Source organism: Capsella rubella, unplaced genomic scaffold (genome assembly GCF_000375325.1).
Source record: "Capsella rubella cultivar Monte Gargano unplaced genomic scaffold, Caprub1_0 scaffold_5, whole genome shotgun sequence".
Classification (NCBI taxonomy): Eukaryota; Viridiplantae; Streptophyta; class Magnoliopsida; order Brassicales; family Brassicaceae; genus Capsella; species Capsella rubella.
In genome coordinates, this window is record NW_006238919.1 from 8,848,844 (window position 1) to 8,876,700 (window position 27,857).

A 27,857-nucleotide genomic window follows, 5' to 3' on the forward strand; every position below is an offset into this window, starting at 1 on the left:
CTTCCTCAATGATGCCCAGAAATGCCACAAAATTGTTTAGCACTTCTCCTTTTCCTTCATCATCATCAGTATCACTCTCACTCCAAGTCACATACGATTTCTCTTTGGAGTCTCTCCCTAGGCATTCAGCCTTGGTGTGACCATAGCCCTTACACTCATAACATTTCAGTGCATTTTTCTTCTTCATATTCGGGCATTCAGCCTTGTAGTGTCCATATCCTTCACACTCAATACACTGTTTCTCAGACTTATCATTCCTCTTGAATTCTTTCTGCTGCCCTGATCTGTTTTTAACTGCAGACCCACGTTGCTGACCTCGCTCCATTCTCTTGAAGTACTTTCTCACAAGCATACCAACTTTATCATCATCTGCAGACTCCTGAGTGTCAACAGTATTCAGTGCGAAAGTTTTTCCACTTGCCTGCTCCTTTTTCTTAACTTGTAGCTCATATGCCTGCATCATCCCAACTACTTGATCAAATTTCAACTCATCAGAATTCAACGAGACATCAATTGCAGACCTATGTGGCTGAAACTTCTCCGGCAGACTTCTGAGAAATTTTTTAACCAACTTCTTATCTTTATAGCGTTTTCCCAACACTATAGCCTCTTGAGAGATATTACTCAGCTTGCTGCTGAATTCCTCAATAGTCTCACCATCTCCCATAGTCAAGTTCTCGAAATCAGACGCTAAGATGTCAAGTCTGGTTCTCTTCACATTGCTGGTTCCTTCAAAGATGACCTAAAGAATATCCCATGCCTCTTTTGCAGATTCACATCCCTGAACTCTGGTGAACTGATTTACAGGCAACGATTTGAAGATTAAGGACAGAGCTGTTAAATTGTGTTTTGCTGCAAGTTTCTCCTCTGCAGTCCAATCCTTCTTGGGTTTTGAAACAGCATCTCCAGCCTCATTTGTTTTCACAGGGGCTGTCCATCCATCTTCAACAGCTATCCAGGCATCAAGATCAGCACTCTGAATATCCTGTCTCAGCTGCACCTTCCAGAACCCGTAATGTTCTGGATCCAACTTAAACGGCTTAGTTATAGCAACGTATTGCTGTGATTTCTCCATACCCTCTGTTGCAGGATCTCACCTGTTGAAAAGACAAACAGATCTTTTATCAGGCGTCCGCTCTGATACCAATTGAAAATGTATAGAGAAACGCACAGACAGTTAAGCTTGGAACGCGCCAAGCAAACGCTTTCTCCTTCGATCTTTATTAACAAAATTTATCTTTTCCTAGGATACAATTTTGTCTCGGCTCTTACTCAATCTATTCCTACCAATAGAATTGAACCCGACTAAAGAACGAGCACTAAACCTATCTCTCCTACACCCGTGTAGTCCCAAGAGAAAACAAACACTCACCTTCTCAGCTTTTTGTTTTGCTAGCTTCGAAGTATACAATCACGTACAAAAAGTCTAAAGTGTTCAAAATGGCTCGTGGCCAAACCCTAGACTATTTATACTCACTACTCGAAACCCTAACCCTAGGATCTTCGAGGATCTCACGGAAACGGAATATACTTGCTTGTCAAGCTTATCCTTTCCTTATTTGATGTGAAGAATATTCACCATATCTTCACACGCAATTCGTCTCTATCTTTGCTGCCAAGCAAGAAATCTTCCTTATCACGTCACTCCATCCACTTAAGCTTTGCCACGTCATCTCACGACTCCATGTCAGCAACTTCAAGTGTCTGATGTGATCACAGGCGTCTGATGTGGTCTCAGGCGTCTGAACAGATGCGGCTTCCTGATCTTAACAGCAAGCTGTTCTGGAACTGCATCTTCATATTTATCTTTTATTTGATTCATTTACTTAGTTTATAATTGATCTAATAGTTTATACATTGACATACGAGTCTTGTTTGCAAAAGACTTGGTACGTAAAAGAGACTTTTGAAGTATTTTCTTACAATATACTTTTTGATTAATGTTGTTTGTTTAGAAGTGTTAATCAAAGATTATATAGTTGCAATACTTTTGCAATATTAAAATTTTTTTGAAAGATCATCCTAAAACAGCGATGAAGAATATTCAATCTTCTTTGCTAAATATATAATTATTATCGAAAGCGAATTGTATTTTCATAGTACTAACCACTAAAAAAATACAAATCGCATATATGACAAAATACAAAAACGAATAAGAAAATACAATGACACACACACACACATAAGAGTTCGAGCTACCGACACCGTACGTTATTATTACTGGTCGGCTTATCAAACCGAATCTTTTGGTATTTAGTTGGTCTTTACGATATGTATTATGTAAATGACCTAATCGGAGTATAAATTTTGCTAGTACAAAATAGTATAAACGTACCGGGTTTATCGCAGTTTGAGACGGTCGTCCAATATCCATTGATGATGGTAGAGCCTTATTTGAGCAATCCTATTAATTTTTAGCTCCGAGGGCTAGTGTGATTCCATGTGTCGATATTTATTGCTCACATACTTGATACATGGTAAATAGAAATTTTTATACTAATTTAACCCCAAAAACATACACTAATACTTAACTGTTCATGTGAATAAAGTCATGTAAACTACTTTATGTATATAGCATTATTAGTGTTAGGGATGCAAAAAATTGAATAATATATTACATATTATCATTATTAGGCTTAGGCATGGGATATTATAATATGCATAGTCACTTACATAGATAAAAAAAATATATATATATATAAAAACATACAAAATTGTCCATGTGTTTCCTTCTTCCAACGTTGCGTTATATACAAAGAGGAAAATTACGAAATATTGGAAAAGCAAGCCTCGCACTAGCTTATTAATCAATCACCCACCAAATTAATTTAGTTTTCTTTTTTTTCATACCAACCAATATAGTTTTATTCGTTTTGTTTTCGGGGATAAAAATGTATTTAGTTTCTTTATTCTAAAGAAAGAAAAACGAAGAAAAGAGAAGAGAAGAAACTTTTGTTTATATGGAGATTGTCCTGTCCTTATTTGTTTAATATTCCAAGCCTAACAAACGAAAAGGATTTTGAGTTGGTACCACATGGCTCAAGACTTCAACCAAATTCTTTGAACCTTTTGAGTGGGATCCGATGTGTCCCTCATCGAGATGTAAGAATCAAACTTGGTGCGAGTCATTACAAACACGTTAGGTCGAGACACTTGGAAGTTTGGGTGAGATCCCGTAGATTTGTCTCAATTTAATTAGCTTTCGATCATAATTGGGCTTATTTTGGTTTTCACTTTTTATGATTGCCACATTGACTTAATTAAACCTTTTTTGTGCATGCAAAGTATATGTTTGAGAATTAAGATGTGTAAATGTGCTTGTATTGATCCAATAACGTGATGGTTTGTAACTTGGTATTGTAGATTTCAGTTGTTGGACTCACAAAATCGACGAAGCAGGCCCAATTAGACGATGTTTCGAAACCCATATCAATTTCTTGATTCGAACGAACTTTCTCACGAAACTCATTTAAGGGAAAACGAAAGCCCAAATAATTCTTCTTCTGAATATATTCTTAAAAACATATACGAGGTTTCTTTGTTCTTCCTAAACATCAACTGGATTTTACATTGAATTTTCTTCACTTAAACCTAATTCTCCTCATCCAGTTGTGTTATATCCTGAATTATGTCACATTTTCATATATTTTCAGTAGCCTTTTTTATTGGAAAAAAATAGAAAGGACGATATGTGAATGACAATTAAACAAAGAAAAAAAGATTTGAAGTTCATATAAGAACTATATGTAAATATGTAATTGTTTGTATTTGTAGAGCATCATAATACTGTCCCAAGAAAAGAGAGAAGAATATTCCAGGCTGAGTAGATACTCCCAGTCGTTAGAAGTCAAATCGTGTTTTTGTCGTTTTGCTTCATAACAAAACACATACAAACATAATTGAATGATGATGAGATAGTCCATATGTATAAGAAAGAAACCATATATTCTTTAAAGTAAAGACAATCTATAAATGCTCTTAATCGGCAGAGTTTACATATTTTGATCACAAAGCGATACATTTTTTGTTTTGTTACCATGGCTGTAAAATGGAAGAGCTAGCAAGAAGTATGAACACGTACGTACAACGCCTAAAATGTAGAAGGCAAACTTAGGAGGAGGTCCACGTGATAACCTCTGTGAAATATAGCTAGACAACGATGGACCATGAAGAAGGGCACACACAATATAAGAGAAGCACTTCTTCTCGAAGTTCATTTACTCTTTTATATATAACGACACCATCTCTTTGTCCTCTCTCAGCTTCTACTTCCCACTAACCACCAAAATTGTATATTTTCCTCTTTATTTCTTTTCTGTATCAATTTATTCTTTCATATACATTGAAATTTTTACCATCTAAATTACTTCTTTTTTGGTGTTTGTGTTTGCTTTTATATGGGTCTACCGCTTGTCCTACTCGTGTGTTTTTTCTCTTCACCTTGTTTTAAGGTTAATCTTTTATTATTGCTTGAAATTTAAAAACTGTATGTAAGAGTTTTGTTTGGGGCCTTTGCGGTTTACAAAAGTGAGGATTAAACAAAAAGAGACAGAGGAGATATATATTTGTTTGAGCTTCCTTAATTTGTTCTCCCCGAGATGATGCTTATTTGGAGAGGTTACCTCCAAAAGACCTTATGCGAGAAAGTTCGTACGGAGGGTAGTTCTCATCTTCGACATTTTATTAACGTTACCCAATCAAAATGTTGACAATGATTGAAAAAAAAAATACTTTATTGTGATTAAGAATATATCATCGACAATTCCAATCAAAACTTTCTTCAATTATTGATATATCATTTATATTAAAAAGGAAAAAAACGCGGGTTTTACTGATCTTAAACCTATGAAATTTCATTCGACACCCGAAACCAGTGTTTAGTCCATTCCGATTTAGATAATTTGTCTATGTCCCAAAAGGATATTGAACCCAAATTCAATTTTAGGTTTCAAAATCATGTTCAACAACTGCAAAAGTGTCACTACCCTAAAATATATAGTAGCACAATCTTACAAATTATATACACGTAAACCAGTCAATTGCTTTGACTCTCGAATTATTTTAATTCGTAGAACGGTCCACTATATAGGAAAGTTGCCGTATGGGTGGTGGCATGTTACTACATGCATTTTTCTAACCAACCCATATATACGTATATCGTGGTTTTTCTATACATATACGAGCGTTTAAATACGTACATGCATTATTTATGTATACGTATACTAATATTAGGTAGACGTAAATTATATATGTGTTTAATTTTTTTGGGGCTCAAGCTATACATTTGCATATATAGCTTCTAACTGAAGAGGAAAGTGAAAAACAACAAGATTTCTGAATATTACTCTCTTTTACTTACTTACAATTGATGATTTACACATAGCTTATATAATAGAGATTGGAACAATCGAGAATAAAAGAAAGCAAGAATAAAAGAAAACAATTTCATTTTGCAGTCAATGGTGAGTCACCAGACAAGAGTTGCAGAGGTTTGAATGTGTTCTGCAGAAGGATCGTCATCTTCTCCGTACAAGGAGTCTTCTGGTTCTTTGTCTTGTTTTTCATTAGTTGACTGGGCTGTTGACTGGACTTGGGAGCTGGACATATGCTTACTTGGATATTCTCTGTTTTTGTTGTAAGGCCCATTGGAAATGTTTCATTATCGTTCACACTTCCCCTCAAACTTGGAGTGGGTGAAGCAGACACACCAAGTTTGGACCTGAGATCGAAAAAGGGTCCTTTTGGTAACGGTTTGGTGAAGACATCGGCGAGCTGAAATGTTGCTGGGATATGTTGTGTTTCAATGTACCCGAGAGCAACTCTTTCTCTGATGTAGTGATAGTCTTTATCAAAGTGTTTGGTGCGGCTGTGGAGAGCAGGATTTGCAGAGAGATACACCGCAGAGAGATTATCACATTGTACTAGAGTTGGTTCATATTGTTCGATGCCAAGATCTCGCAGTAAGGCTGATATCCAAGTGAGTTCACGAGCAACTGCTGTTAATGCTCTGTATTCGGCTTCCGTGGAGGAGTTTGAGACAGTTGGTTGTCTTTTTGCCGACCATGATATCAGATTTGTTCCCAGTTTTATACAGAAGCCAGTGGTAGATCGTCTAGTCTCTTTGCAGCCAGCATAATCACTGTCGCAGAATGCAGAGAGCACATGATTTGTATTTTTCTGGATAGGAAGGCCCATTGTGATCGTGCCTTTTACATACCGGAGAATACGTTTCAGAAGGCGGAAGTCAGAAGCGGTCGGAGAGTGCATTCGCTGACAAATAAAATTCACTGCGTATTGAATGTCGGGCCTTGTAATGGTTAGATACTGCAATTTTCCGGCAAGGCTGCGGAAGTACGTTGGTTCTGAGAACGGTTCAGAATTGAGATTATCCATGTTTTGGGGCAGCGGTGTTGGCATTGGATTGCAATCTGTCATTCCAGCTTGGTGTAGGATGTCTGAAGCATAAGCACTTTGATGGAGAAACAGGCCATCACTATAAGCATCAATTTCAATTCCCAGAAAATAACGAGGTTGGCCAAGATCTTTCATCGAGAATCGATTGTTTAGAGATTGGAAAAGCTTGTCAAGAAGAGATTGATTACTCCCTGTGAGAAGAATGTCATCAACATATAATAATAATATGAGAGTCATCCCATTCTCATGGAACACGAACAAAGACGGGTCCGATGTGCTGCAAGTAAACCCAAAATCAAGCAAAAAATTGCTGAAAGTGTCAAACCAAGCTCTTGGAGCTTGTTTCAGACCGTAAAGAGCTTTTGTGAGTCGACAGACATGATTAGGCTTTTCTGGATCGGTGAAACCAGCGGGTTGGTACATGAACACTGTCTCTTGTAATTCTCCATGTAAAAATGCATTTGAGACATCAAGTTGCTTGATGGGCCATTCTTTTGCAGTAGCAACATCAAGAACAAGACGAATAGTAGCAGTACGCACAACAGGACTAAATGTCTCTAGATAATCCACACCTTCTTCTTGATCAAACCCTTTGGCGACAAGCCGTGCTTTAAGCTTATCTATTTCCCCATTCGGTTGGAGATTTGTCTTAAAAACCCACTTGGAGTCCAAGATGTTCATATCAGCGGTTGGAGGGACAAGGGACCAAGTGTTGAGCATGTGAATTCTTCCCATCTCATCAAGGACAGCTTCATTCCAGCCAGGATGTTTCATAGCTGAGGTAATACTCTTAGGCTCATTAGTAGTGATTTTAGAGGCGATGAGGGCATACCTAGTGTTTGGTTTTTGTATCCCTGCCTTTGATCTTGTGGTCATGGAATGTGAGTTTACTGTTGCGGCTGGTGCTTGTTCTTGTTCTTGATGTAACTCTTCATTTTGATCACTTTCTTCTGCATTTGATTCGTGATCAGATTCACTGTTGACTTCCCCTGGATCTGAGTTGGGTTGCCCATTTTCTGGATTAGGTTCTGTAGGGACAATAACCGGTCTTGGCAGAACTTGAGGTAGAGGCAACTGCAGCGATTGTGGTGTAGGATCTGTATACTGCCAAGCTTGAAGGAGTGGTGTTTTATAATTTGGAACTAGATGCTTATACTTCTCTTTAAATGGCATCACTTCTTCATCAAAATAACATGCCTTGAGATATATACCTTTCCTGTGGGAGGATAAAGACACCGATATCCTTTGTATTGACTATGATATCCAAGGAAAACGCACTGCAGAGATCGTGGGTCAAACTTGTTTTCTGCCAATGGTCGCAGATACGGATAATAAGCAGAACCAAACACACGAAGCGAGGAGTAGTCTGGGTTTTGATGATGTAAAGTTTCTAGAGGGCTGATATTGTTCAGTATAGATGATGGTAGGAGATTGCTGATATAATTAGCTGTGAAGAAGGCTTCAACCCAGAATTTCAGAGGTGTGTGACTGTGGAATAACATCGATAGACCAAGTTCAACTAAATGCCTATGCTTCCTCTCTGCCATACCGTTCTGCTGTGGAGTATAAGGACAAGAGATTCTGTGATGGATACCTTGCTCACTGAAGTGTGTTTTTAGCTTATTACTTGTAAACTCTCCACCTCCATCGCTTTGAAATTCTTTTATTTTTGTGTTGAGTTGATTCTCCACCAGTTTTTGAAAAGCAATAAACACTGACACAAATTCAGATTTAGCTCGAAGAGGATAGAACCAAGAGAATCTTGAAAATTCATCAATAAAGATAGCATAATACTTGAAACCTTGGTTCGATACAACTGGTGATGGCCCCCAAAGATCACAATGAACTCGATCTAGAGGCTTTAAAACACGGGAATCAGAAGCTAAAAATTGTAATCTAGAGTTTTTTCCCATCTAGCAAGGCTCACAAATTGGGAAAGTTCTGCTCTTATTTACTTGAATTTCCTTGCGGGATTGAAGTTGTTGAAGAATCTTTGAGTTTGAGTGTCCAAGTCGATGATGCCACAGTTCTTCACTTGTTGCACATTGACGATTAGAATAGAAAGCTACCAACTCTTGATTCTCCAACACATAGAGCCCTTTACTGCGTGGACCCTTTGACACCACTTTCTGAGTGTTTAAATCGATTACGCAAACCTTATTAGCATCAAAATATACTCCACAGGGGTAATCATCACACAACTTAGACACAGAGAGCAGAGATTTCTTTATATCTGGACAAACTAAGACATCATTTAAGGGGATAATACCTTTTGAAGAAGAGATTGTGGTGGATCCAGTATGAGTAATTGGCAAGAAGGTTCCATCACCAACCTGAATCGTGTCATTGCCATCATAAGCTGTAGCAGATTGGAGAGCAGAGGTTGAAGCAGTGACATGAGCAGTGGCGGCTGAATCCGGATACCATTCCTTGCCGGTTTCGTCAGCCATATGAAGAGATGAGAAAGCTTGAGAAACTTCACTCTGGTAGTTGTTGTCAAAACGATTGTAGCACTTGATAGTAGTATGACCAACACGACCACAAATTTGACAGATTGGTCTTTGACCTTGTGGCTGAGTAGAAGACTGATGTTGAGAAAAGCCTCGACCTCTAGTTGTATAGCCTCCTCTGCCTCTGTTTTGGCCAAAACGACCTCTACCTCTCTGGTTTGGAACGTATTGAGGGGCTCCAGAAGCAGTAGTCTCAGTATTGAAAGCTAGGTGAGGAGTGACAGAGACATTGTCTTCATAAGACTGCAGCTTGCTATCAAAACCTTGAACGTCAGTGATGACGTCGTTAAACGTCGGTGGTGGTTGTTTGCTCAAAGAACTCTGGATGACCGTTGTTATCGGATCATATTCTCTGCCTAGTCCATTGAGAAAGCCAAAGATTTTCATGGACTCATCAATCGGTTTCCCAATGGAGCTTAGGGAGTCACAAATGATTATAAACTCACGACAATAGGTAGAGAGAGACTTATCCTTTTTCGACAAGAGCTGGAGACTACGACGGAGGGAGAACTCGCTAGCAACACTACTTTTGTTGAAGTTCTCAGCAAGAGAAACCCAGATCTGTCGAGATGTTTCCAGGCTATGAACATGGCCAAGGACTTCTTCAGACAAAGTACCAAACAACCAAGATCTGACGAGTTGATCGTTGTAGAACCATGACTCATACGGAGGGTTGGGTTCTTCAGTGGTGACGCCACCATTCACGACACGGCGGGTCTGAGCTGGAGCAACGACAGCTCCATTGACAAATCCGATGAGCTTTTGGCTGGAGAGAAGGGATTCAAACTGCGTCTTCCACAATAGATAGTTGCTATCGGTTAGCTTGAGAGTAACAGAACTTGAGACATGAACGTTATCCGGGAAAGGATAAGTGGTCGCCATTGATGTACCTGTTAGGATTTACAGTGGCTCTGATACCATGAAGAGGAAAGTGAAAAACAACAAGATTTCTGAATATTACTCTCTTTTACTTACTTACAATTGATGATTTACACATAGCTTATATAATAGAGATTGGAACAATCGAGAATAAAAGAAAGCAAGAATAAAAGAAAACAATTTCATTTTGCAGTCAATGGTGAGTCACCAGACAAGAGTTGCAGAGGTTTGAATGTGTTCTGCAAAAGGATCGTCATCTTCTCCGTACAAGGAGTCTTCTGGTTCTTTGTCTTGTTTTTCATTAGTTGACTGGGCTGTTGACTGGACTTGGGAGCTGGACATATTCTTACTTGGATATTCTCTGTTTTTGTTGTAAGGCCCATTGGAAATGTTTCATTATCGTTCACACTAACATCTAAATAAAATGTAGCTTGTCCTCTTATGCTAGTTCACCATCATACCAATTATTAATAGGTGTGTAATATTTATTACTGTTTGGTCCATTTGGATGAAGCATCGTCTGTATCTTACACGGACATGTATTTCTAGGCTTCTCGCTCTATGTATATAGGGTTTTCCATGTGGTAATACAAATTGACTAAGTAATTTTTAATTGCTATATATAGGTTTTCTAAAACCAACATTTGATGACTCCTACAACGATATGCTTCTTCCTTTGAAATCTCATATATGTAGTCATATCATAATAACAAACTGTTTCTTTGTAATGGTTGAGATGGCCAAGTATATATCACCAAAAGATGACATTATGTCCCAAATAATATTGGTATATTTTCATAAGCAACGCACGAAAGTTTAGTTTCTTTATAAGAAAAGGTTGATGAAGACGAAGAACACGTGAATAATGCAATCTTTCCAGGTCTCCATCGATATATAATCGAAGAAGAAAGATGGAATCAGCTTTTTATTTCAATAAATAAAATAAAAAATTTTAAATGATCATGAATTTTAATCTCCCTTTCGGAAAGAGAGTCTTTGTAGGGTTTATTGGAGCCTTGGGAAATCCATAGTGAAGAAAAAGGAAAAAGTTCGACTTCAAAAAAAAAGTGATCTCTGCTTTTTTTTTTTTTTTTATCCCCACTCCTATAATTGAGTTGCGTGAATAATTTTTAAAAGTACACAGAAAACACTACACATCACTTATTTCCTTTTCATATTTGGCTTAGAATAAAAATGTATATCGCTATTTTCATTTCCTTAATTATAAAAAGTTGTCGTCAGCTTTCTTTGTCCGATCAAAATAAATAAATTCTCAGCTTTGGTACTGATTTTTTCTATCAATCGAATTTCATCTTTTACTTAATGTATTGGTTTATGGATATGTAACCATGCATATATCATATATGTCAGGCTAATTATATTAAGAAAACAAGCTGAGAACTTAGTTAAGCCATACTTTATTTTTTATTTTATTTTTGGTTGTAAGTTGTAATAAATTGTTTTACAAGACCATATAACTGTGCAATTTCGCATTAACTGTATGTTGCATTAGATTGAATGATATTCTTTTTTCGGAAAAATAGATAATTCATTACTCTTATCTTCTAACAAGGACTCAACCTTGAACCTTCCAAAAATAATTCTTTATTAACTTTGGAGTTACTTATAATCGCATGCAATTCGATAATATAGTTTTAAGATGGGCCTATCATAGCAAGTTTCTAATTAAAAGTTAAAGTTTCCAATCATTCACGTTAAGCCAAATAATGTCGAAAGAAACGTTCACTACAGTATATACCACATTCTTAGTTCTTGTTAAAATTGACTACGTACATACATCACTTTTAGAAGAATAACAATAATTGTTACTAATTTTGTTTATTACTCTGATTTGTTTATTCATATATCAACTTAATCATATCGTTTATGTTTTGTCTCTTATGGGAAGTCGATCATGTGTTAATGTTTAAATGTTAGATAATATATGATCCCATAAAAACTGTCTAACTCATAAAAGGACATTATTGGGTCGCATAATTAATCATTTGTAAAATTGTAAATAAATCACTCAATCAGAGTATACATTTTAGCTTGATCAATTTAATTAAGGTTAGTATGAGAATATTTAAGCCTAGCTAGCTTTGGTCCACCCCACCTCCATCAATTATCATTTTGGCATCTCCTTTTTTTTTTTTTTTTTTTGACAATCCAACAGTAGTAGTTGTGAATCATGTGATATAGCTTCACACACCTATACATGATCCCCACAAATTAAAATATATATAAACTAAATTACGTTTGATCTCGTAAGAAACAGACAAAACTATGAAATGTCATCTAATCAAGATTTGATTCTTTGATCAGTAAAACAATACAGTATTAAAAGGAAAACTACACTAAACATCATTGAACACATAATTAACAATTTGTTTTACATCAAATGTGTAAGTTTAGTTAAGGCCATGTGCATGTGTGTCTGTCCCAAAGCAATACTTAGCACTCACTCGTTAATCAAACACTATTAATTTAGCACATCAACCTTAATTTAAAACTTTAGCCATCTACAAAACTTAATACAAACATGGAGAAACTGACTCCTTCCATTGTAGTTCATGTATTCTAGCTTAGATTAAACTGACGTCTTTGTGATATAATTAAGTGAAAGAGAAAGGTATATAGAAAAGTGGTTTGTAGTCAATAGCGAACTAACATTTTTTATGCGTAATTACACAAATCGTAATGATGATGATCAATGATATAGACTTTACTGAATATGAAATTTCGTGCCCACACTACACAAATCACTAAAGATCCCATGTGCTCTTGTCTGCATTCACTTAAGTCCTTTTTCGTTTTATTGGATAGCATTTTTTTCCATCTAGAAAGATATATTTAGATGTGTTGCAAAATTCACTTTTAATGATAGACACAGTCTTTATATAAATTTGGATAAAAACTGGGTCATACCTAAAAGTAATGTTTTTTCCAATAAAATATTATCGCAATTAAAATTCCAAACTATCCATCAAAACGATTTTTTATTAAATTTAAAATATATATATAGTAGTGATTTATGAATTAATAATACACATTTATGTGAAATTATATTAGGTTATACATGCTTTGTTTACCATATTTTTTTTTGTTCCATAAATTAATTTAACACATAGTTAAATGATTGGACGGTTAGTTAGTTTTTTACCCATACATATATGAAGAATATATTTCATAATAATTTGCAATTGTGATATGGTTGATAATATTACACCAAAGTGTACATTCATATATATACATTGTAATAATGTATGGTGTAGAAGAAGAAAAAAAGAAAAGAAAAAAAGAGAGAGACAGTTTAGTAATGATTGATAGTAGGCAGCTCGTGGGCATATTATTAAATCGAATGGCTATGATAGTTATGCAGACACAGTGTCTTCTCTGATGAGTTCTCAAAATTTGTATATAGGACGACAGAATAAAAAAGAATCAAAATTCATATATGACGAAAGATGATAGATAATATAATTGGCAAATTCAATTATGTAAAGTTTTCACTGTGTAAAACTAATATTTTTAAGCATGTGAATAAGTTTTTTGTGTTACGTAATACGTATTTTGTATCGCCACAAGAAATTACAACTAACTAAACACAACTATAAATCGGAATATTAACAAGATTTTAACAAATAATTTAACACATGTTATATAAAACTAGCTAAGCAATGTAACATATGACACACATCATAAATAAAGTAATCAAATTTGGGATGGTCTTATAATTACACTTACTCTTCTTAGTTCTTACACACACTCTTCCAATTTGGTTCGTCGTCGTCCGTGAACCAGTGACGATAATGATGATTCGATGGCTTTATCGTTATATCTCTATCTCACCTAAGGATATTATTGTCCTTTACATCTAAAAACTCAACAATTATTACAACAACACAAATAAAAATTTTTAAAACAAATCAAACCAATCTTATCTTAAAACCACGAGTATTATTCTCATTCCATTGGAAAAGCCAAACAATTAATATTAAACTACAACCAAATTAAACAATAAAAATTCGAATTCAAACTCAATAATAATCCCCCTCCAAAAAAATTAAAAGATTACGCACCGATTCTATAACATTAGAAGCCGTTATAACGGAATTGTAGATAATAAAGGACACGTGTCGATGACATAGGCAATGTTGTATTTTTCACGAAAAGCACCACCGATTTATATAACAGCGCCGTCAAATTCCCCGTTACTTACTATTCCTAGTTCACACGAGACTCTTTATTTTATTAATTTGTTTCTGTCAATGAAAATGACAAAGAGTTAATCTTGGCCGTTCAAAAACTACGAACACTAATCAAACTCAAGATCGTCACCATCTATAACAGAAACAATACGCGAGCTGAGCTAGAAAGAGAGAGAGAGAATACAATACACAAACGAGTGATTTTAGAGAGAGAGAGAGAGAGATCTGAGTAGAAGGAGGTGACGTTGTGGGAAATTATGGCGGCGGTTAGGAGAAGAGAGCGAGATGTGGTGGAAGAGAATGGATTTACCACGCCGCCGACGATGGTGAAGAGGAGGAAGATGATGGAGGAGGAGGAGGTGGTGGTGGATGTAGTGGAATCATCAAGGATAATATTGTCGCCGTGTGTACAGGCGACGAATCGTGGCGTAACCGTGGCAAGGAATTCAGCTGGAGCTTCGGAGACGAGTGTTGTTATCGTCCGACGGCGAGATTCGCCACCACCTCCGCCGGCGGTTGAAGAAGATTCGTCTTCGTCGTCGGTTTCGTGTTGCTCTAGTAATAATAATAGATCCGATAAAGAGAAATCGAAACGGAGAATCGAATTTGTAGATGTAGAGGTGATGAAAGCAATGAAACAATCTTCTTCTTCGTTGCGCCATCTTCTTCTCTCGATTTTTATTTTTTTTCCAGATTTTGAATTTTTTGATATTTTCCAGGAAATTAGCGGTGAAGATGATCAAAGTGGAACGTCGTGGATTCATGATGATTTTAATAAGAGGTAACAAAGAATTATTTTGAAATTTTTGAATCTCTCTCTCTTTGGCTCGTTTCGAATTTTTGAAAATCCAGTTATTAAAATTTTATTCTTCTTTCTATAAATTGTCAAGGAGCGATTCGTGTGGTGAGGAATCATCGGTGAACATGAGAGAGGAGTCAGAAGAAGTTGAGCCTCGTCGTCGGTTAAAGATGAATAAGTTGAAGAAGAGCTGTGAGACGACGACGACGACGGTGAAGGAAACTGAGTTAGAAGATTTTTTCCAAGCGGCGGAGACAAATCTACGGAATAAAATGTTGGAATGTTCTATGAAGTAAGTTTAATTTTATTTTATTCATATTAGAAACAAAATTTTAAAAGATATGAAAGCTAATGGTTTTGGTGGATGAGTGAGTCTGTAGGTATAACTTTGATTTCGAGAAAGATGAGCCGCTCGGAGGACGATACGACTGGGTTAAATTGAATCCATGAGGAAGCTTTATGATGATGATGATGATTATGAAGACTCATCCAATTTATGTACTTAATTTTCTTCTCTTCTGTGTAATCATATTTGTTTTTACAAGATCCAAATGTATATATCTTTCCTTTCTTTGTTTTCTCTTTAAATAATTGATAACTTGTAAAATCCAAATTTCTTTTGTCATTCATTAGTATTTAATTAGAGATCCATGTTTTTCTGGATTAGTAAATTATAACATAGGAATTAATTTTTTAAAATATTATATCGCAGGAAGAGCCTAAAAAATGAATAATATTGTAGTATGATAATTTAAAGATTCTTCAACTTTTTTCCCTTCTTTACGTTAATATTTTTTTGTCCATTTAAAAAATAACTTTTTAAATATGATCATATTTAGATAATTATTTGTTTTTTTACAGCGAAAAAATGAAATAAAATAAGAGTATAGGAAAGAAAAATAATAATATAAAAGGCTAAGGCTGACGTGGTAAAGGAATATATATATTACTGTTTATTGATCAGGCTTTTTTTAGTGTAAAAAGTTACTATTTTATTCTCACTTTGGATTTACTTGCTACACTGCTGCTACTCTAGTGTCTATTGATTTTATTAACTACAAACTTGTGCTTCACATGCTTACGTTACACCCATATATCAATATATATATATATAACACTACTTCAAAAATACATATATCAAAAAAAAAAACAGAAATCTCATTTGAAGAAAACCTAAATAGCCATTTTTATTAGTCACTTTGTTATATGTCTATGTTACTTGGATTTTTATGTATGATACACATGAGTAGCAAACATATTTTAGTTATTGCCCCTAAATCCCTCTACTGACAAAAAAAAAAAAAAAAAAAAAAAAATTGATATATAGTAGTATTAAACTAAAAAGCTAGTTCACAATTATCTTGTTAGGAAAAAAATAAAAAGAAGACATGATGATTGGTGTATGTGTGTTTCCGGGTCGCTTTTGTAATCAGTAAAAGAAATTGGTCAGTCACAAATCTTGTCATACCAAAACTCTTTTGCCATTATTATTATTATAAACTCTCTCTTTTGTTAATTTCCTAAACCGAGAATGACTTTATTTATAACTTTTTCACCCTTTTATTTTGGTCTCTCCTTTTTCTGTATTTTCCTTTGTCATTATTAGCTCTCAAAGATGCTACACAACTCAAAGATTCAACGAGAAAATTCAGAGGTTATGATTAAAATGGTTAAATTGTTTCGTACTGTACTGATCGGTTAAAAAGATACTGACACAACACAAAAAGATGCGAGAATGTACTACTACTACAGTCTACTACACTACTCAATACCCACGAGGCTTCACATTTTTTTTTACTTACTTTTTCGTTTTCTTCTTCTATTTTGTTTTTTCGGCCAAGAAGTGGTAAAAAGTGTTGGATATTGGAATCTTTTCTCGACTTATTTGTTTTTCTAAGTTGGACTCCGATGGCCCAATTTGGATATTCGTTTATTTCTTTTTCATTTTGGTTTCAAAACCCATTAAACCATATTGAAGCGAATGTTATGTATATCAATATCATGATTTGTACTATGTTTTCGTATACATAGATCAATGATCAGCTCAAAAGCTGACCAGAGTCTCCTCGTTTACCCTATCACCTGTTAATGCTCAAGCGTTCTACAACTTAATTTTCAATACTAGTCCATCTAAGTAGGAGAGAAGTCTGATTGACTGATAAGATTCGTGAGACAAGTTCCCACCAAAAAAAAAAGATTCGTGAGACAAGTCCATGTTTACAACTTTGTAACTAAAAGTGATTTTAACTTATTTTTCTTTCTTATACATACAAATCTTCTTCACTTGCATTAAAAAAACAGAGATGTTCCGACCAAATTATTGTTTCCACAACAAAACAAAACACTGACAAGAACAACAAAACACATCAACCAAAAAGAGTTGTTGGAACCATCTTTTCCCAAAGAACATGTAAATACACAGTCAAATCTAGATTATCATAAAATAATCTAAATTAATTTACAGAAACCAGTGTGATAGCTCTACAATTCGTTCATCATGTTATCTGCAACTTGACACTCCTTATTCCTTCATCGCAACAATTCCTGAACCCCAAAACATTTTCATTAGCTCAAATTAACAAAATGTTATACATATAAGCCAGAAAGATAGTTTGTATACCTGAGATTGTTTTGTGATCTTGACTGAGTGAAAAAATATCTGCTTCATTGACTTTATCAGTGATCTTAGATCTAACATGAGTCCTCTTAAGGCCCAACAGCTCCCTCCACGTGCCCTTTGTAGAAAAAGATGAAGAAGGCAATGATAGTGGCCTCAGGGAAAAGATGTTGCGATCGATAACAGAACCCTCTTCTTCAACGAGAAGCTCTTCTTTTAGTGTCCTATGGACGTGACTAGTCTCCTTGAGAGGTAAGATCTTTCCTTTGAGGAAGATTTCATCGGCGGGAATCATTGCGTAATCGGTGACTGAGAAAGCAAAATCAGCAGAGTGCATGGAGAGGGAGCTTCTGGAGTTAACAATGTTATTGCTCTTAGCATTACTCTTCTCCGATCTGATTTCCACAAACTCGTTAGAGAAAGAGATTCTTGCTGCACCATTCATGGAGTTATGCATTTCTAAGCGTGCCATTTTATGTTACAAATACTCAGTTGTATATATAGAATGAGAGAGATCTACTAAAGCCTTATATATAGAAGAGGAAGTTGTGATGAGATGATTAATGTCCAGCTCGTAGATCCATCAAAGTTCGATCTATATGACTATATTCTATATGTGAATCTTTGACCGAGAGAAGTTATCTAGCTATATATTATCCTCCATTGTGGCAAGATGTTGATCTTCGTATCTTGATTGAGTTCAAGATCACATGGAGACACGTGAGAACTTTCCATATGTCCTCTGCTATTTTTTGTTTGGTCTCTTGCTCAATTACCATCAAATAAACTAACTCAGAGGTTCTCGACAAGTATGGGCATAAAAGGTTCTAATTAATCTCTTTAACATATAAGGTAACGTGCAGTCAAAGGACCAGGGTTGTCAATCATGTGCTTGGAACTTGGAAGTCACATATATTGAAACAATGTTTATCGCCATTCGTCGTGATGCGAAAAGGCCACTAAATAATTCTGCTCATGATTGGTCAAAGAAAGATGTTTCATCTCATTATAGGAAATATATCAAACATCATTACTTAACCTCTACCTTTTTCAGTACATGACCTGGAATCTCATCTTCAAAGTTGAACTCTAAATCATACTTTGGTCTACAAAAGTGTTAATTCTTACCAATACTTTGGTTTCGTAAGTTTCAGTTCCAAAACTTACCGACAATAGTTAGATTGTTACATTACATCCTTTGTATATTTAGTCACCTCACTTCCGAATGTAGGAATCTTGTTAACATGTCTTCTCAGATATGATCGATGGTTTTTACTAGCCTAACTCAAAATCAAACCAACAATATATATATACTTTACTTGCCCTCTATAACTTGGGTAAAACATGTATTTTCATACCAAGTTAAGTAATTTCATATATAGGTTTCTAGTTCAAAACCAAAGATTGTACGTTATGTCTTTACTTCATGATGATCTGATATTCGAATGTAAGGTTCTTACTTATTAGTCTTCTCAAAAGAGGATGGTTTGTTGTAGCCTATCGATCTCAAATTCAAATCTAATTTTGTTTTTTGGGTCAGGATCAAGTCTCTTACAATCAACAATATTAACTCTACTGTTACTTACCCTTTTTGGGACCAAGAGAAAGGTTATATATATATATAAGATCAAATTCAAAGTAATGGCTGGAAATGGGAATGGATCCACTACGGAGAGAAAGACATGGGGACCAAAAGACCACCACCACCACCGAAGAAAGATCGAGGAGTTGACGTCATCATGGCACGTTTTGAAGTTTTGAACAAAGAGGGTACAGACTGACACTGAGAAAGAGTGAATGGGTCAGTGCGTTCCTTCCTAAGTACAAAACCTATTTTTTTGTATTATCTTTTTCTTTTGGCTTTTTACTCATAAATAATTTTCTTAACGGTCCTATCTCTTTTATTATCTAGTGAATGGTACACATTTATTGGTATATGATTTTTCATTTAATTAGTAAACAAATACTACAATATAGGCAAGAAAAAGTAGTGACAAAAGGAGGAAAGAATGATGAAAAGGAAGAATAAATTAATGGTGTGTTAGTGAAATATCTTAAGAGCTTTTTCAATTTATGGGACCAAGTAACAAAATATGAAAATAAAAGATCATACCCTACTACCAAAATCAATATATTTAAGCTTCTTTCGTTTAATACCAAAGAAGTCTTTAGTCAAATGTTACACACACAATATAACATTACTCCAAAGCACTAGTTCAGAAGATTAACACAAATAGTACTAGCTTAGATACTAATTTAATTACACAGCCAAATCAAAAACCATTTTCAATCAATTTCACTACTTCAGAGAAAATCCCAAATATACATTCCCCCAAATAAAACTAACTCAAAAGACTAGATTAACTTATCAAGTATCAACAATACGAAGACAAATAAAGTAACCAGGTCGGATCGGATTGATTGAACCGGGACCGGTCAACGCCAAGACGAAACAGTGAGGAGTGGTACATTGTTCCAAGCCAAGGAGATGAACCCTGGCTCCGATTCAACAAGTGAGTACAATGTGCTGTAGTTATAGTTCCATAGTAACAGCTTCGCTTGGCTAACCGCGTAATTGCTCGGTTTAACCGGCTCGAAACCGGCTTTTTCCATCAGTACTCTCCATTGTTCTTTCTCCTCCATTAGCCCCAACCGGGTTCCCGGTTTGATATTAACATTACCCGTTCGGACCAACTCTGATATCCTCCTACCGAACAACACTCTCTCAACCCTCTGCCTTTCTTTGGAATCACGCTCCAAATTCGGTTCAAGCGACTCAAAAACCGCGGAATAGAACCGGAGAGAGTTCTTAACCCGATTAGCAAACTCAACCCGGTTTAAACTAACTTCGTATTCACCAAGCGTCACAATCCTCGGGTTTAGCGATCTGGCTAACCGGAGAGCCGTACCAACACCCGTCGCCGTCTCATCAAGAAGCTTGTACAGCTCAAGCATGAAATTCACAACCAAAACCTCATCCGGGTCAACCCGAAAACTCGACCCGGTTAGTAACTGAATCGGAGTGAGAACCGGGTTAAACTCGAAATTGAGATCCAAAATCGCCGCGAAATCACGGAGACGGTTTCCAGTAGCGATCAGAGAGGGCTCCGGTGAGTCTCCTAGAGACGGAGCGGGTATACCCGAAATCCGGATCCGGGTGGGTTTACCAGAAGCTCGGGTCGCCAGAGCTTGTAACAGAGCAGACCACTGGATCCCTTGAAAAATCCCGAAATCGACGATGTGAATGTTTTGGGATTGGCTTGTAGCTTCGAGAATCGCTTGGTTTGCTGTTAAATGAGCGAACTTTGAGTAAGGACATGCGTCGTTCAAGGTTTTGTAAGAGAGTATGAACTCTTCTAGCGACGACGATGCCGCCGGAGATGGTTCTGTTTCTTTATGAGACAGAGCTTCTACGAAGTAAAACCCGACTCGCTCTATCGGGTTACCCAACTCTGATACGGATTCTCTGATTTGGGTAAGTGTTTCCGGTATAGTTCCCGGTTTACGTGCATATTCGTAGATAGCTTTTAAAATCGGTTGGTTTAGGTCAAAATCTGGCTGCGGTGGAGTCGGCGGCGGAGGAGGAGGAGGATGATGTTGTTGTGGTGATGGCGGAGATGGAGTCCATATAGCGGTGGAAGCTGGTGGTTGAGAGAGTTGTTGACTCGCTGAGTCATTATCCTTTGAAGGAACACTGAGTCGACTCGGAAATGTGACGAATGGATCGTGGCCGTAGATTGAGAAGTCCGGGTTGGTTTGAAGCGAATCTCCACCGTTGATTAAGGTCTCCATCCACTCGTCAGAGTCAAACTCTCCACCGTCAGAAAACCTAAACCCGTCGGAAGTGTTTCGGTGATGCTCGAGGTGTGGGAAGTGGAAACCCGGGTCGTTGGATACTTGAAACGGGTCGGAGAAACCAAAGGATTGATTTTGTTGGTCATGTTCTTGTCGTTGTTGCTGCTCTTCTTGTTCTTGCTGTTTTTGTTGTTGCTGCTTCTGTTTGATGAGTTGTTGAGCTATAGCCATTAAGTTTCCACTATCAGTGCACATGTATGCCATTCTCCGGCTAGTTCTCGCCGGCTATAAAGCTTCAGAGAAAGTGAAGGAGAGAGAGAGGAACAAAGGAGAGATTTTTTAGTAGAGAGAGAGAGAGAGAGAGACAAATCTTTTGATCAAACTAGGGTCCGTTCGATTTGGTTTTATTAATTTATTTATAATGAGTATGTTTTGTAAGTACTGTAATAATTTTTTAAACAATCAATTACCACTTTTAATCTCCAAGTTCTATTTTTCTTTTCTAATTTATATAACGTTGTTAATCTGCATAACAGTAACATAATAATTTATTTATGAAAAGTAAGAGTTATCTAAGAATCACATATTTTACTAAAATGGAAAATAAAGTTAGTCATTACATAAAACTTTCAAATTAACAATAATTTTTAAATGCCTTGATTTTGTTATATGTATATCCTATACGTAAATTTGTTAAATTTTACTAATCTTAAAAATTGAATAAATATTCAAACTTCGTAATGCTGGTTTAGTATAGTCGAGAGGGATGGGGAACCACCAGCGATGGACAATGACGTCATGTATCCGGCAGTAACGTATCGGAAGAGAGTGTGACATCACCTCTCCACCGTTTGATTTTACATCAGGTTCGTCGTATCAGAGATCAATGGTGAAGGTGACACGTCCACAACTGTCTTCTGCTACTTGTCACCTGCATGTCTCCTGGCAACTTTTTCTGTATTCTTTTTTTTTTTTTTTACTTCATTTCTAAATTTAATTAACAGTATTATAAAAGGTAAAAATAACTCTGACAAAGACAGAAGTAGAACACGTAAAAGAGATCATGTAAGAAGAAAAAAAGAAAAAAAAAATAGTATGTTAATTTCTTTTATAATAGTTTTTGTTGCTTTTAAGCCGCAAAGGTCTAGTTTTTAAAGTCTACAAAAAAAAAGGTCTAGTTTTTTAGTTTTACAAATCTGTTTCTTATCAACCAAGCGATGGTTGAATTGGACTTGGTTAACAAATAGTTAGTAGGTGGTGTACAAGGGTGATGATGAATTGGTTACGATCGGTTTAAGTTTCAGTCACTTTGGCAAACACCGTTCGACAAGCTAAGCTATCTAGAATACGACTTAACATTAAAGAATTTAGAGTGATGATGCATATGATAGATAGACATGTTTTATTTGTATACGCATGTATTATATATCTTAACGTCATTGTCGACAAGGATGGCTTGTGTAGGTCCATAAAATTAACTAGGCTCATATACGATTGAACAAAAGCGATTTGTGGCGGGGTCTCTCCTAGTATTTTGTTGGACTGATCTTTGACGAAGAAAATGTTATAAAGAAAAGCTCAACGCTAACAAAAAGAAACAAGAAAGAGACGAAGTACTACAGATTTTTCAAGTCTCTCAACAGCTAGCAAACCAAGAAAAAAGCTCAAAAGCTAATAAAAAGAAACAAGAAAAGATTTCAAAGAGACGAAGTCCTATAGGGTTTTTCAAGTTTCTCTCATCAACAGCTAGCAAACCATGTTTTATCATTCATGAATTAAACAACGTACGTTATTTGAGGTTCCGCAAACATGATGAAACGAGAGAGTTTGCATATTTTGAGAGCTGAGTTCGAAACCATCTAGTGTGTGAAAGCTCTTACGAGAGACTTTGTGATATAAAAAAAAAAAAATCTAAAGCGAATGAATAATGGTGAACCAAAAAGCACATGGGAATGACGCTTGACTCTTTGAGACATCACTCTTTTCATTTCATCGTTGTATCCGCGTCAAAAGGCCTTATACTACTTCCCACTACTTTGTTTTTATGTTTTTAATCTCTAAATCAAACTATAAATTACATTACCAAACATGGTATATAGTCTCTGGTCCAAATCTACTTTTGTTTTGTCTTTCACTTTTGACATTTTTACTACCAAGTGACATGGACTGTTCCAAATTCGTAATGATTTCAAGAAGTGACCAGATTAGCATACATAGATGGAGAATGAAGAAAGGTGATATTTTGAAAAGGACTTGTCTTTGAAAATGGCAACGCCACTTTAGTGTTTAACCATTGCACCTATCTGCAAGTGGACTTAGAGAGAGAGAGAGAGAGAGAGAATGAGTGTGGGTGTGTGTGTATGTTGAAAGGGACATGAGTAAAGAATGAAAGGTTTTGATTTGTCTTTTCTTTCTATCCAAGTCATCGGTGGGGTTTCGTATGTATGACCAAAGAGTGGCATTGAGTCATCCCCAAGAAAGTCTCTCTATATGTTTACCCATTTTTGTCACATCCTTTGCTTTTTTTTACACTAATTTTCATTTCGGGTCTTACCAACTAAAATTTACCCTCTTTTTGTCTCATCCTTTGCATTTTACACAACTTTCATGTGAACCTTTAATTAACCAAATATATCTCTATATATAAAACTAACATTGAGAAGTTTATGTTAGTTCCTAATTCAAACTGTTTTTTTTTTCTCTCTTTTACTTAGTTTCTTGATCCACCGTTTTTATATGGATTATTTCAGGAGATCTCTACGTGCGAGACGTAGAGCTATTTTGTTATAGATATAGTATTACAGATAACATTTGGGTCAATCTCGTTTTCATGATCTGTCAAGTATTGGTTTCAATCTTCTCACGTAACAGCCTCCTTCATACATATTAATACTGCTACACGCCTACATCTTTTTGCAAGTACCAAATGATTTAATTTGGCCTGACCTTGGAGTTGGAAAATATCTTGACTTCAAAAGAGGAGACCCAGTGTTTGGTAACGAGTATTACCTTTACTGGTCCAGCAAAGGATCCTGAAAAGAGGACACTGCTCCTGAAGATTTTTCAGTGACATTATTTGTAGTTGGAATCTCCCAATAAATAAACGTAGATACTACTTGTGTGCTTAATGTTTATACGTAATTACTAATTACCTATTGTGTTTTTTTTTTTTTTTAATAACAACATTCAACTTAGAAATAAGACTCGAAGCGGTTGGTGTTGGCTTGCCGGATTAGATATTTGAATTAAAATAAAATATGAAAGTTAATTATAATATGCTTGAGCTAGATTTGTTTTGGTTTTTGAATTTTGAAAAATAAGCTATTTCAACCAAACTTACATTAGTTGAAAATCCACATGATCAAACTTGAGAACTTTAATAGATTTTACTTTCCTACAAACAAGTTTTAATTAACTAACCAGAAGCGGAAGTGGTAATAAAACATATACATGTGAAAAGAATTTAAATGGTATTTTATATTTTACTTATGGATTGCTTATATTTTACACTCTTTTTTGCTCATTGTTTTGTTAATATATTCATATTAAACCAAAAATAATGTTACAAAAATGTAAAATCATGGTAATAACATTGATAAAAAAACATATTTAGTTAAATGAATCTTCTTCTTATAGCCTTACGTTGTGTCTCCTTTATGCGCATATATACATTGTGAATTTGTGACAAAAAAAACAATCATCGATCTACATCAGTAATAATCTCGTCTGTTATGAGCGCACCGAATACATTGAAACTGATTATCATGCAGTTTGGGACGAAATACAAAAAAAAAAGCACAATGTCCATACATCATGTTTTTTCTTCTCAACAACTCGCATATATCTTTACCAAACCATTGGGATATCAAGCTTACAAGGAATTCTGAAACAAGCTCGATTTTTGGACTTTGCACGCACCAAAAAATGTTGATATCACCTCTTATCAGTGTGATATCACTTAGTATATCATAACGTACACTAAAATAAATTGATCCTAATTGTAATTCTTTAGGAAACTAGATACGATAGTCTAGCTATATATTTTATACATGAATCTTTGACAAAGAAGTTGTAGATATATAGTATCCTTCATTGTGGCAAGATGTTGATCTTTGTATCTTGATGGAGTTCAAGATCACATGGAGGCACGTGAGAACTTTCCATTTGTTCTCTGTTATCTTTTGTTTGTTCTATTGCTTAATTACCATCAAAACTTCCTCTCCTATACATAAATAAACCCTATAGGCAAGAAAGTGTAGTGACAAAAAGAAGGAAAGACCGATGAAAAGGAAGAATATTAAAGATCATACTCCAACTTCAAAATCAATATATTTAAGCTTCTTTCGTTTAAACCAAAGGAGTCTAATCAAATGTTGCGCACACAATATAACATTACTTCAAAAGCACTAGTTCAAAAGAGTAGCCACAAATAGTACTAGCTTAGAGACTAATATCATTATACAGCCAAATCAAAAAACCACTTTCAATAAACTTCACTACTTCAGAGAAAATCCCAAATATATATTCCCCCAAATGATACAATTTTGAAAATCTAACTCAAAAGACTATATCAACTTACCAACAATAGGAAGAAAACTAAAGTAACCTGCGGACCAAGTCGGATCAGACTGATTGGACCGGCGTCGGGTCAACGCCAAGAGGAAACAGTGAGGAGAGGTACATTGTTCCAAGCCAAGGAGATGAACCCTGGCTCCGATTCAACAAGTGAGTACAATGTGCTGTAGTTATAGTTCCATAGTAACAGCTTCGCTTGGCTAACCGCGTAATTGCTCGGTTTAACCGGCTCGAAACCTGCTTTTTCCATCAACACTCTCCACTGTTCTTTCTCCTCCATTAGCCCATTATCCATACGTACCAACTCTGATATCCTCCTACCGAACAACACTCTCTCAACCCTCGACCTTTCTTTGGAATCACGCTCCAAATTCGGTTCAAGCGACTCGAAAACCGCGGAATAGAACCGGAGAGAGTTCTTAACCCGATTAGAAAACTCAACCCGGTTTAAACTAACTTCGTATTCACCAAGCGTTACAATCCTCGGGTTTAGCGATCTGGCTAGCCGGAGAGCCGTACCAACACCCGTCGCCGTCTCATCAAGAAGCTTGTACAGCTCAAGCATGAAATTTACAACCAAAACCTCATCCGGGTCAACCCGAAAACTCGACTCGGTTAGTAACTGAATCGGAGTGAGAACCGGGTTAAACTCGAAATTGAGATCCAAAATCGCCGCGAAATCACGGAGACGGTTTCCAGTAGCGATCAGAGACGGCTCCGGTGAGTCTCCTAGAGACGGAGCGGGTATACCCGAAATCCGGATCCGGATGGGTTTACCAGAAGCTCGGGTCGCTAAAGCTTGTAACAGAGCAGACCACTGGATCCCTTGAAAAATCCCGAAATCGACGATGTGAATGTTTTGAGATTGGCTCGTAGCTTCGAGAATCGCTTGATTCGCTGTTAAATGAGCGAACTTTGAGTAAGGGCATGCGTCGCTCAAGGTTTTGTAAGAGAGTATGAACTCTTCTAGCGACGACGACGACGCCGCCGGAGATGGTTCTGTTTCTTTATGAGACAGAGCTTCTGCGAAGTAAAACCCGACTCGCTCTATCGGGTTACCCAACTCTGATACGGATTCCCGGATTTGGATTAGTGCTTCCGGTTTAGTTCCCGGTTTACGTGCGTAGTCGTAAATAGCTTTTAAAATCGGTTGGTTTAGGTCAAAATCCTGCGGCGGCGGAGGAGGAGAATGATGATGTTGAGGTGATGGCGGAGATGGAGTCCACATAGCGGCGGAATCTGGTGGTTGGGAGAGTTGTTGACTCGCTGAGTCATTATCCTTTGAAGGAGCACTGAGTCGACCCGGGAATGTGAAGAATGAATCGTGGCCGTAGATTGAGAAGTCCGGGTTGGTTTGAAGCGAATCTCCACCGTTGATTAAGGTCTCTATCCACTCGTCAGAGTCAAACTCTCCACCGTCAGAAAACATGAACCCGTCGGAGGTGTTTCGATGATGCTCCAAGTGTGGGAAGTGGAAACCCGGGTCGTTGGATACTTGGAACGGGTCGGAGAAACCAAAGGATTGATTTTGTTGGTCTTGTTGCTGCTCTTCTTCTTGTTGCTGCTTCTGTTTGATGAGTTGTTGAGCTATAGCCATTAGGTTTCCACTATCAGTGCACATGTATGCCATTCTCCGGCTAGATCTCGCCGGCTATAAAGCTTCAGAGAGAGAGAGAGAGAGAGTGAAACAAACGAGAGACTTTTAGTAGAGAGAGAGAGAGAGAGATCTTTCATCAAACTTGAGTCGTTCGATCGGGTTTTATTTTTTCTCAGAAGGGGAAGATTTTATTAAAAACTCACAGTTCCCAGCATACAACAAGGCCGAAACAAAAGGCCCAGAACAGAAGCTTTAAAGGAAAAAGTAGTAGCACAGTTTGAGCCCAACAAATTATCCACAAACAAAGAAAATTTTCTTGTCAGTGTCAGGCTTAATGCTTTGACACCGAACCACGTGTCAAACAAAATGGATACAGCCAATCAAAGTTTTGTTGTTATGAGTGTAGTAGGTTAAGAATGAACTTCTTGCCGTCATAGGCAGTGCAGGATCAAAGCATATA

General features: G+C 36.4%; 4 protein-coding genes across 4 annotated transcripts; 1 reads left to right on the forward strand and 3 right to left on the reverse strand.

The window, feature by feature from the left end:
- The first annotated feature begins 14,163 nt into the window (after positions 1-14,163).
- LOC17886838 (cyclin-dependent kinase inhibitor 2) lies at positions 14,164-15,476 on the forward strand. Its single transcript, XM_006291730.2, has 4 exons — positions 14,164-14,634; positions 14,734-14,795; positions 14,905-15,105; positions 15,194-15,476. The coding sequence occupies exons 1-4, from the start codon at positions 14,272-14,274 to the stop codon at positions 15,261-15,263; spliced, it is 696 nt and encodes a 231-aa protein (XP_006291792.1). The 5' UTR covers positions 14,164-14,271; the 3' UTR covers positions 15,264-15,476.
- Positions 15,477-17,181: 1,705 nt separating this feature from the next.
- Positions 17,182-17,908, reverse strand: LOC17886034. The gene is made up of 2 exons (XM_023783316.1): positions 17,434-17,908; positions 17,182-17,357 (listed from the first exon to the last, which is right to left on the reverse strand). The coding sequence occupies exons 1-2, from the start codon at positions 17,900-17,902 to the stop codon at positions 17,335-17,337; spliced, it is 492 nt and encodes a 163-aa protein (XP_023639084.1). The 5' UTR covers positions 17,903-17,908; the 3' UTR covers positions 17,182-17,334.
- A 1,637-nt stretch (positions 17,909-19,545) lies between these two features.
- LOC17886249 (scarecrow-like protein 7) lies at positions 19,546-21,677 on the reverse strand. Its single transcript, XM_023783493.1, has one exon. The coding sequence runs from the start codon at positions 21,487-21,489 to the stop codon at positions 19,867-19,869; it is 1,623 nt and encodes a 540-aa protein (XP_023639261.1). The 5' UTR covers positions 21,490-21,677; the 3' UTR covers positions 19,546-19,866.
- A 3,855-nt stretch (positions 21,678-25,532) lies between these two features.
- On the reverse strand, positions 25,533-27,545 carry LOC17885532 (scarecrow-like protein 7). Its single transcript, XM_006290851.2, has one exon. It carries the CDS (start codon positions 27,428-27,430, stop codon positions 25,874-25,876), a length of 1,557 nt encoding a protein of 518 aa, XP_006290913.1. The 5' UTR covers positions 27,431-27,545; the 3' UTR covers positions 25,533-25,873.
- Between the last annotated feature and the right edge of the window lie 312 nt (positions 27,546-27,857).

Bases quoted from the DNA above. Each gene is read 5' to 3' on its own strand.
- LOC17886249 (XM_023783493.1), bottom strand. From the start codon at position 21,489: ATGGCATACATGTGCACTGATAGTGGAAACTTAATGGCTATAGCTCAA.
- LOC17886034 (XM_023783316.1), bottom strand. From the start codon at position 17,902: ATGGCACGCTTAGAAATGCATAACTCCATGAATGGTGCAGCAAGAATC. The intron at 17,358-17,433 runs GTATACAAACTA...TTTGGGGTTCAG, and splicing joins AGATCACAAAACAATCTCAG to GAATTGTTGCGATGAAGGAA.
- LOC17886838 (XM_006291730.2), top strand. From the start codon at position 14,272: ATGGCGGCGGTTAGGAGAAGAGAGCGAGATGTGGTGGAAGAGAATGGA. The intron at 14,635-14,733 runs GTGATGAAAGCA...GATATTTTCCAG, and splicing joins TCGAATTTGTAGATGTAGAG to GAAATTAGCGGTGAAGATGA. The intron at 14,796-14,904 runs GTAACAAAGAAT...TAAATTGTCAAG, and splicing joins CATGATGATTTTAATAAGAG to GAGCGATTCGTGTGGTGAGG.
- LOC17885532 (XM_006290851.2), bottom strand. From the start codon at position 27,430: ATGGCATACATGTGCACTGATAGTGGAAACCTAATGGCTATAGCTCAA.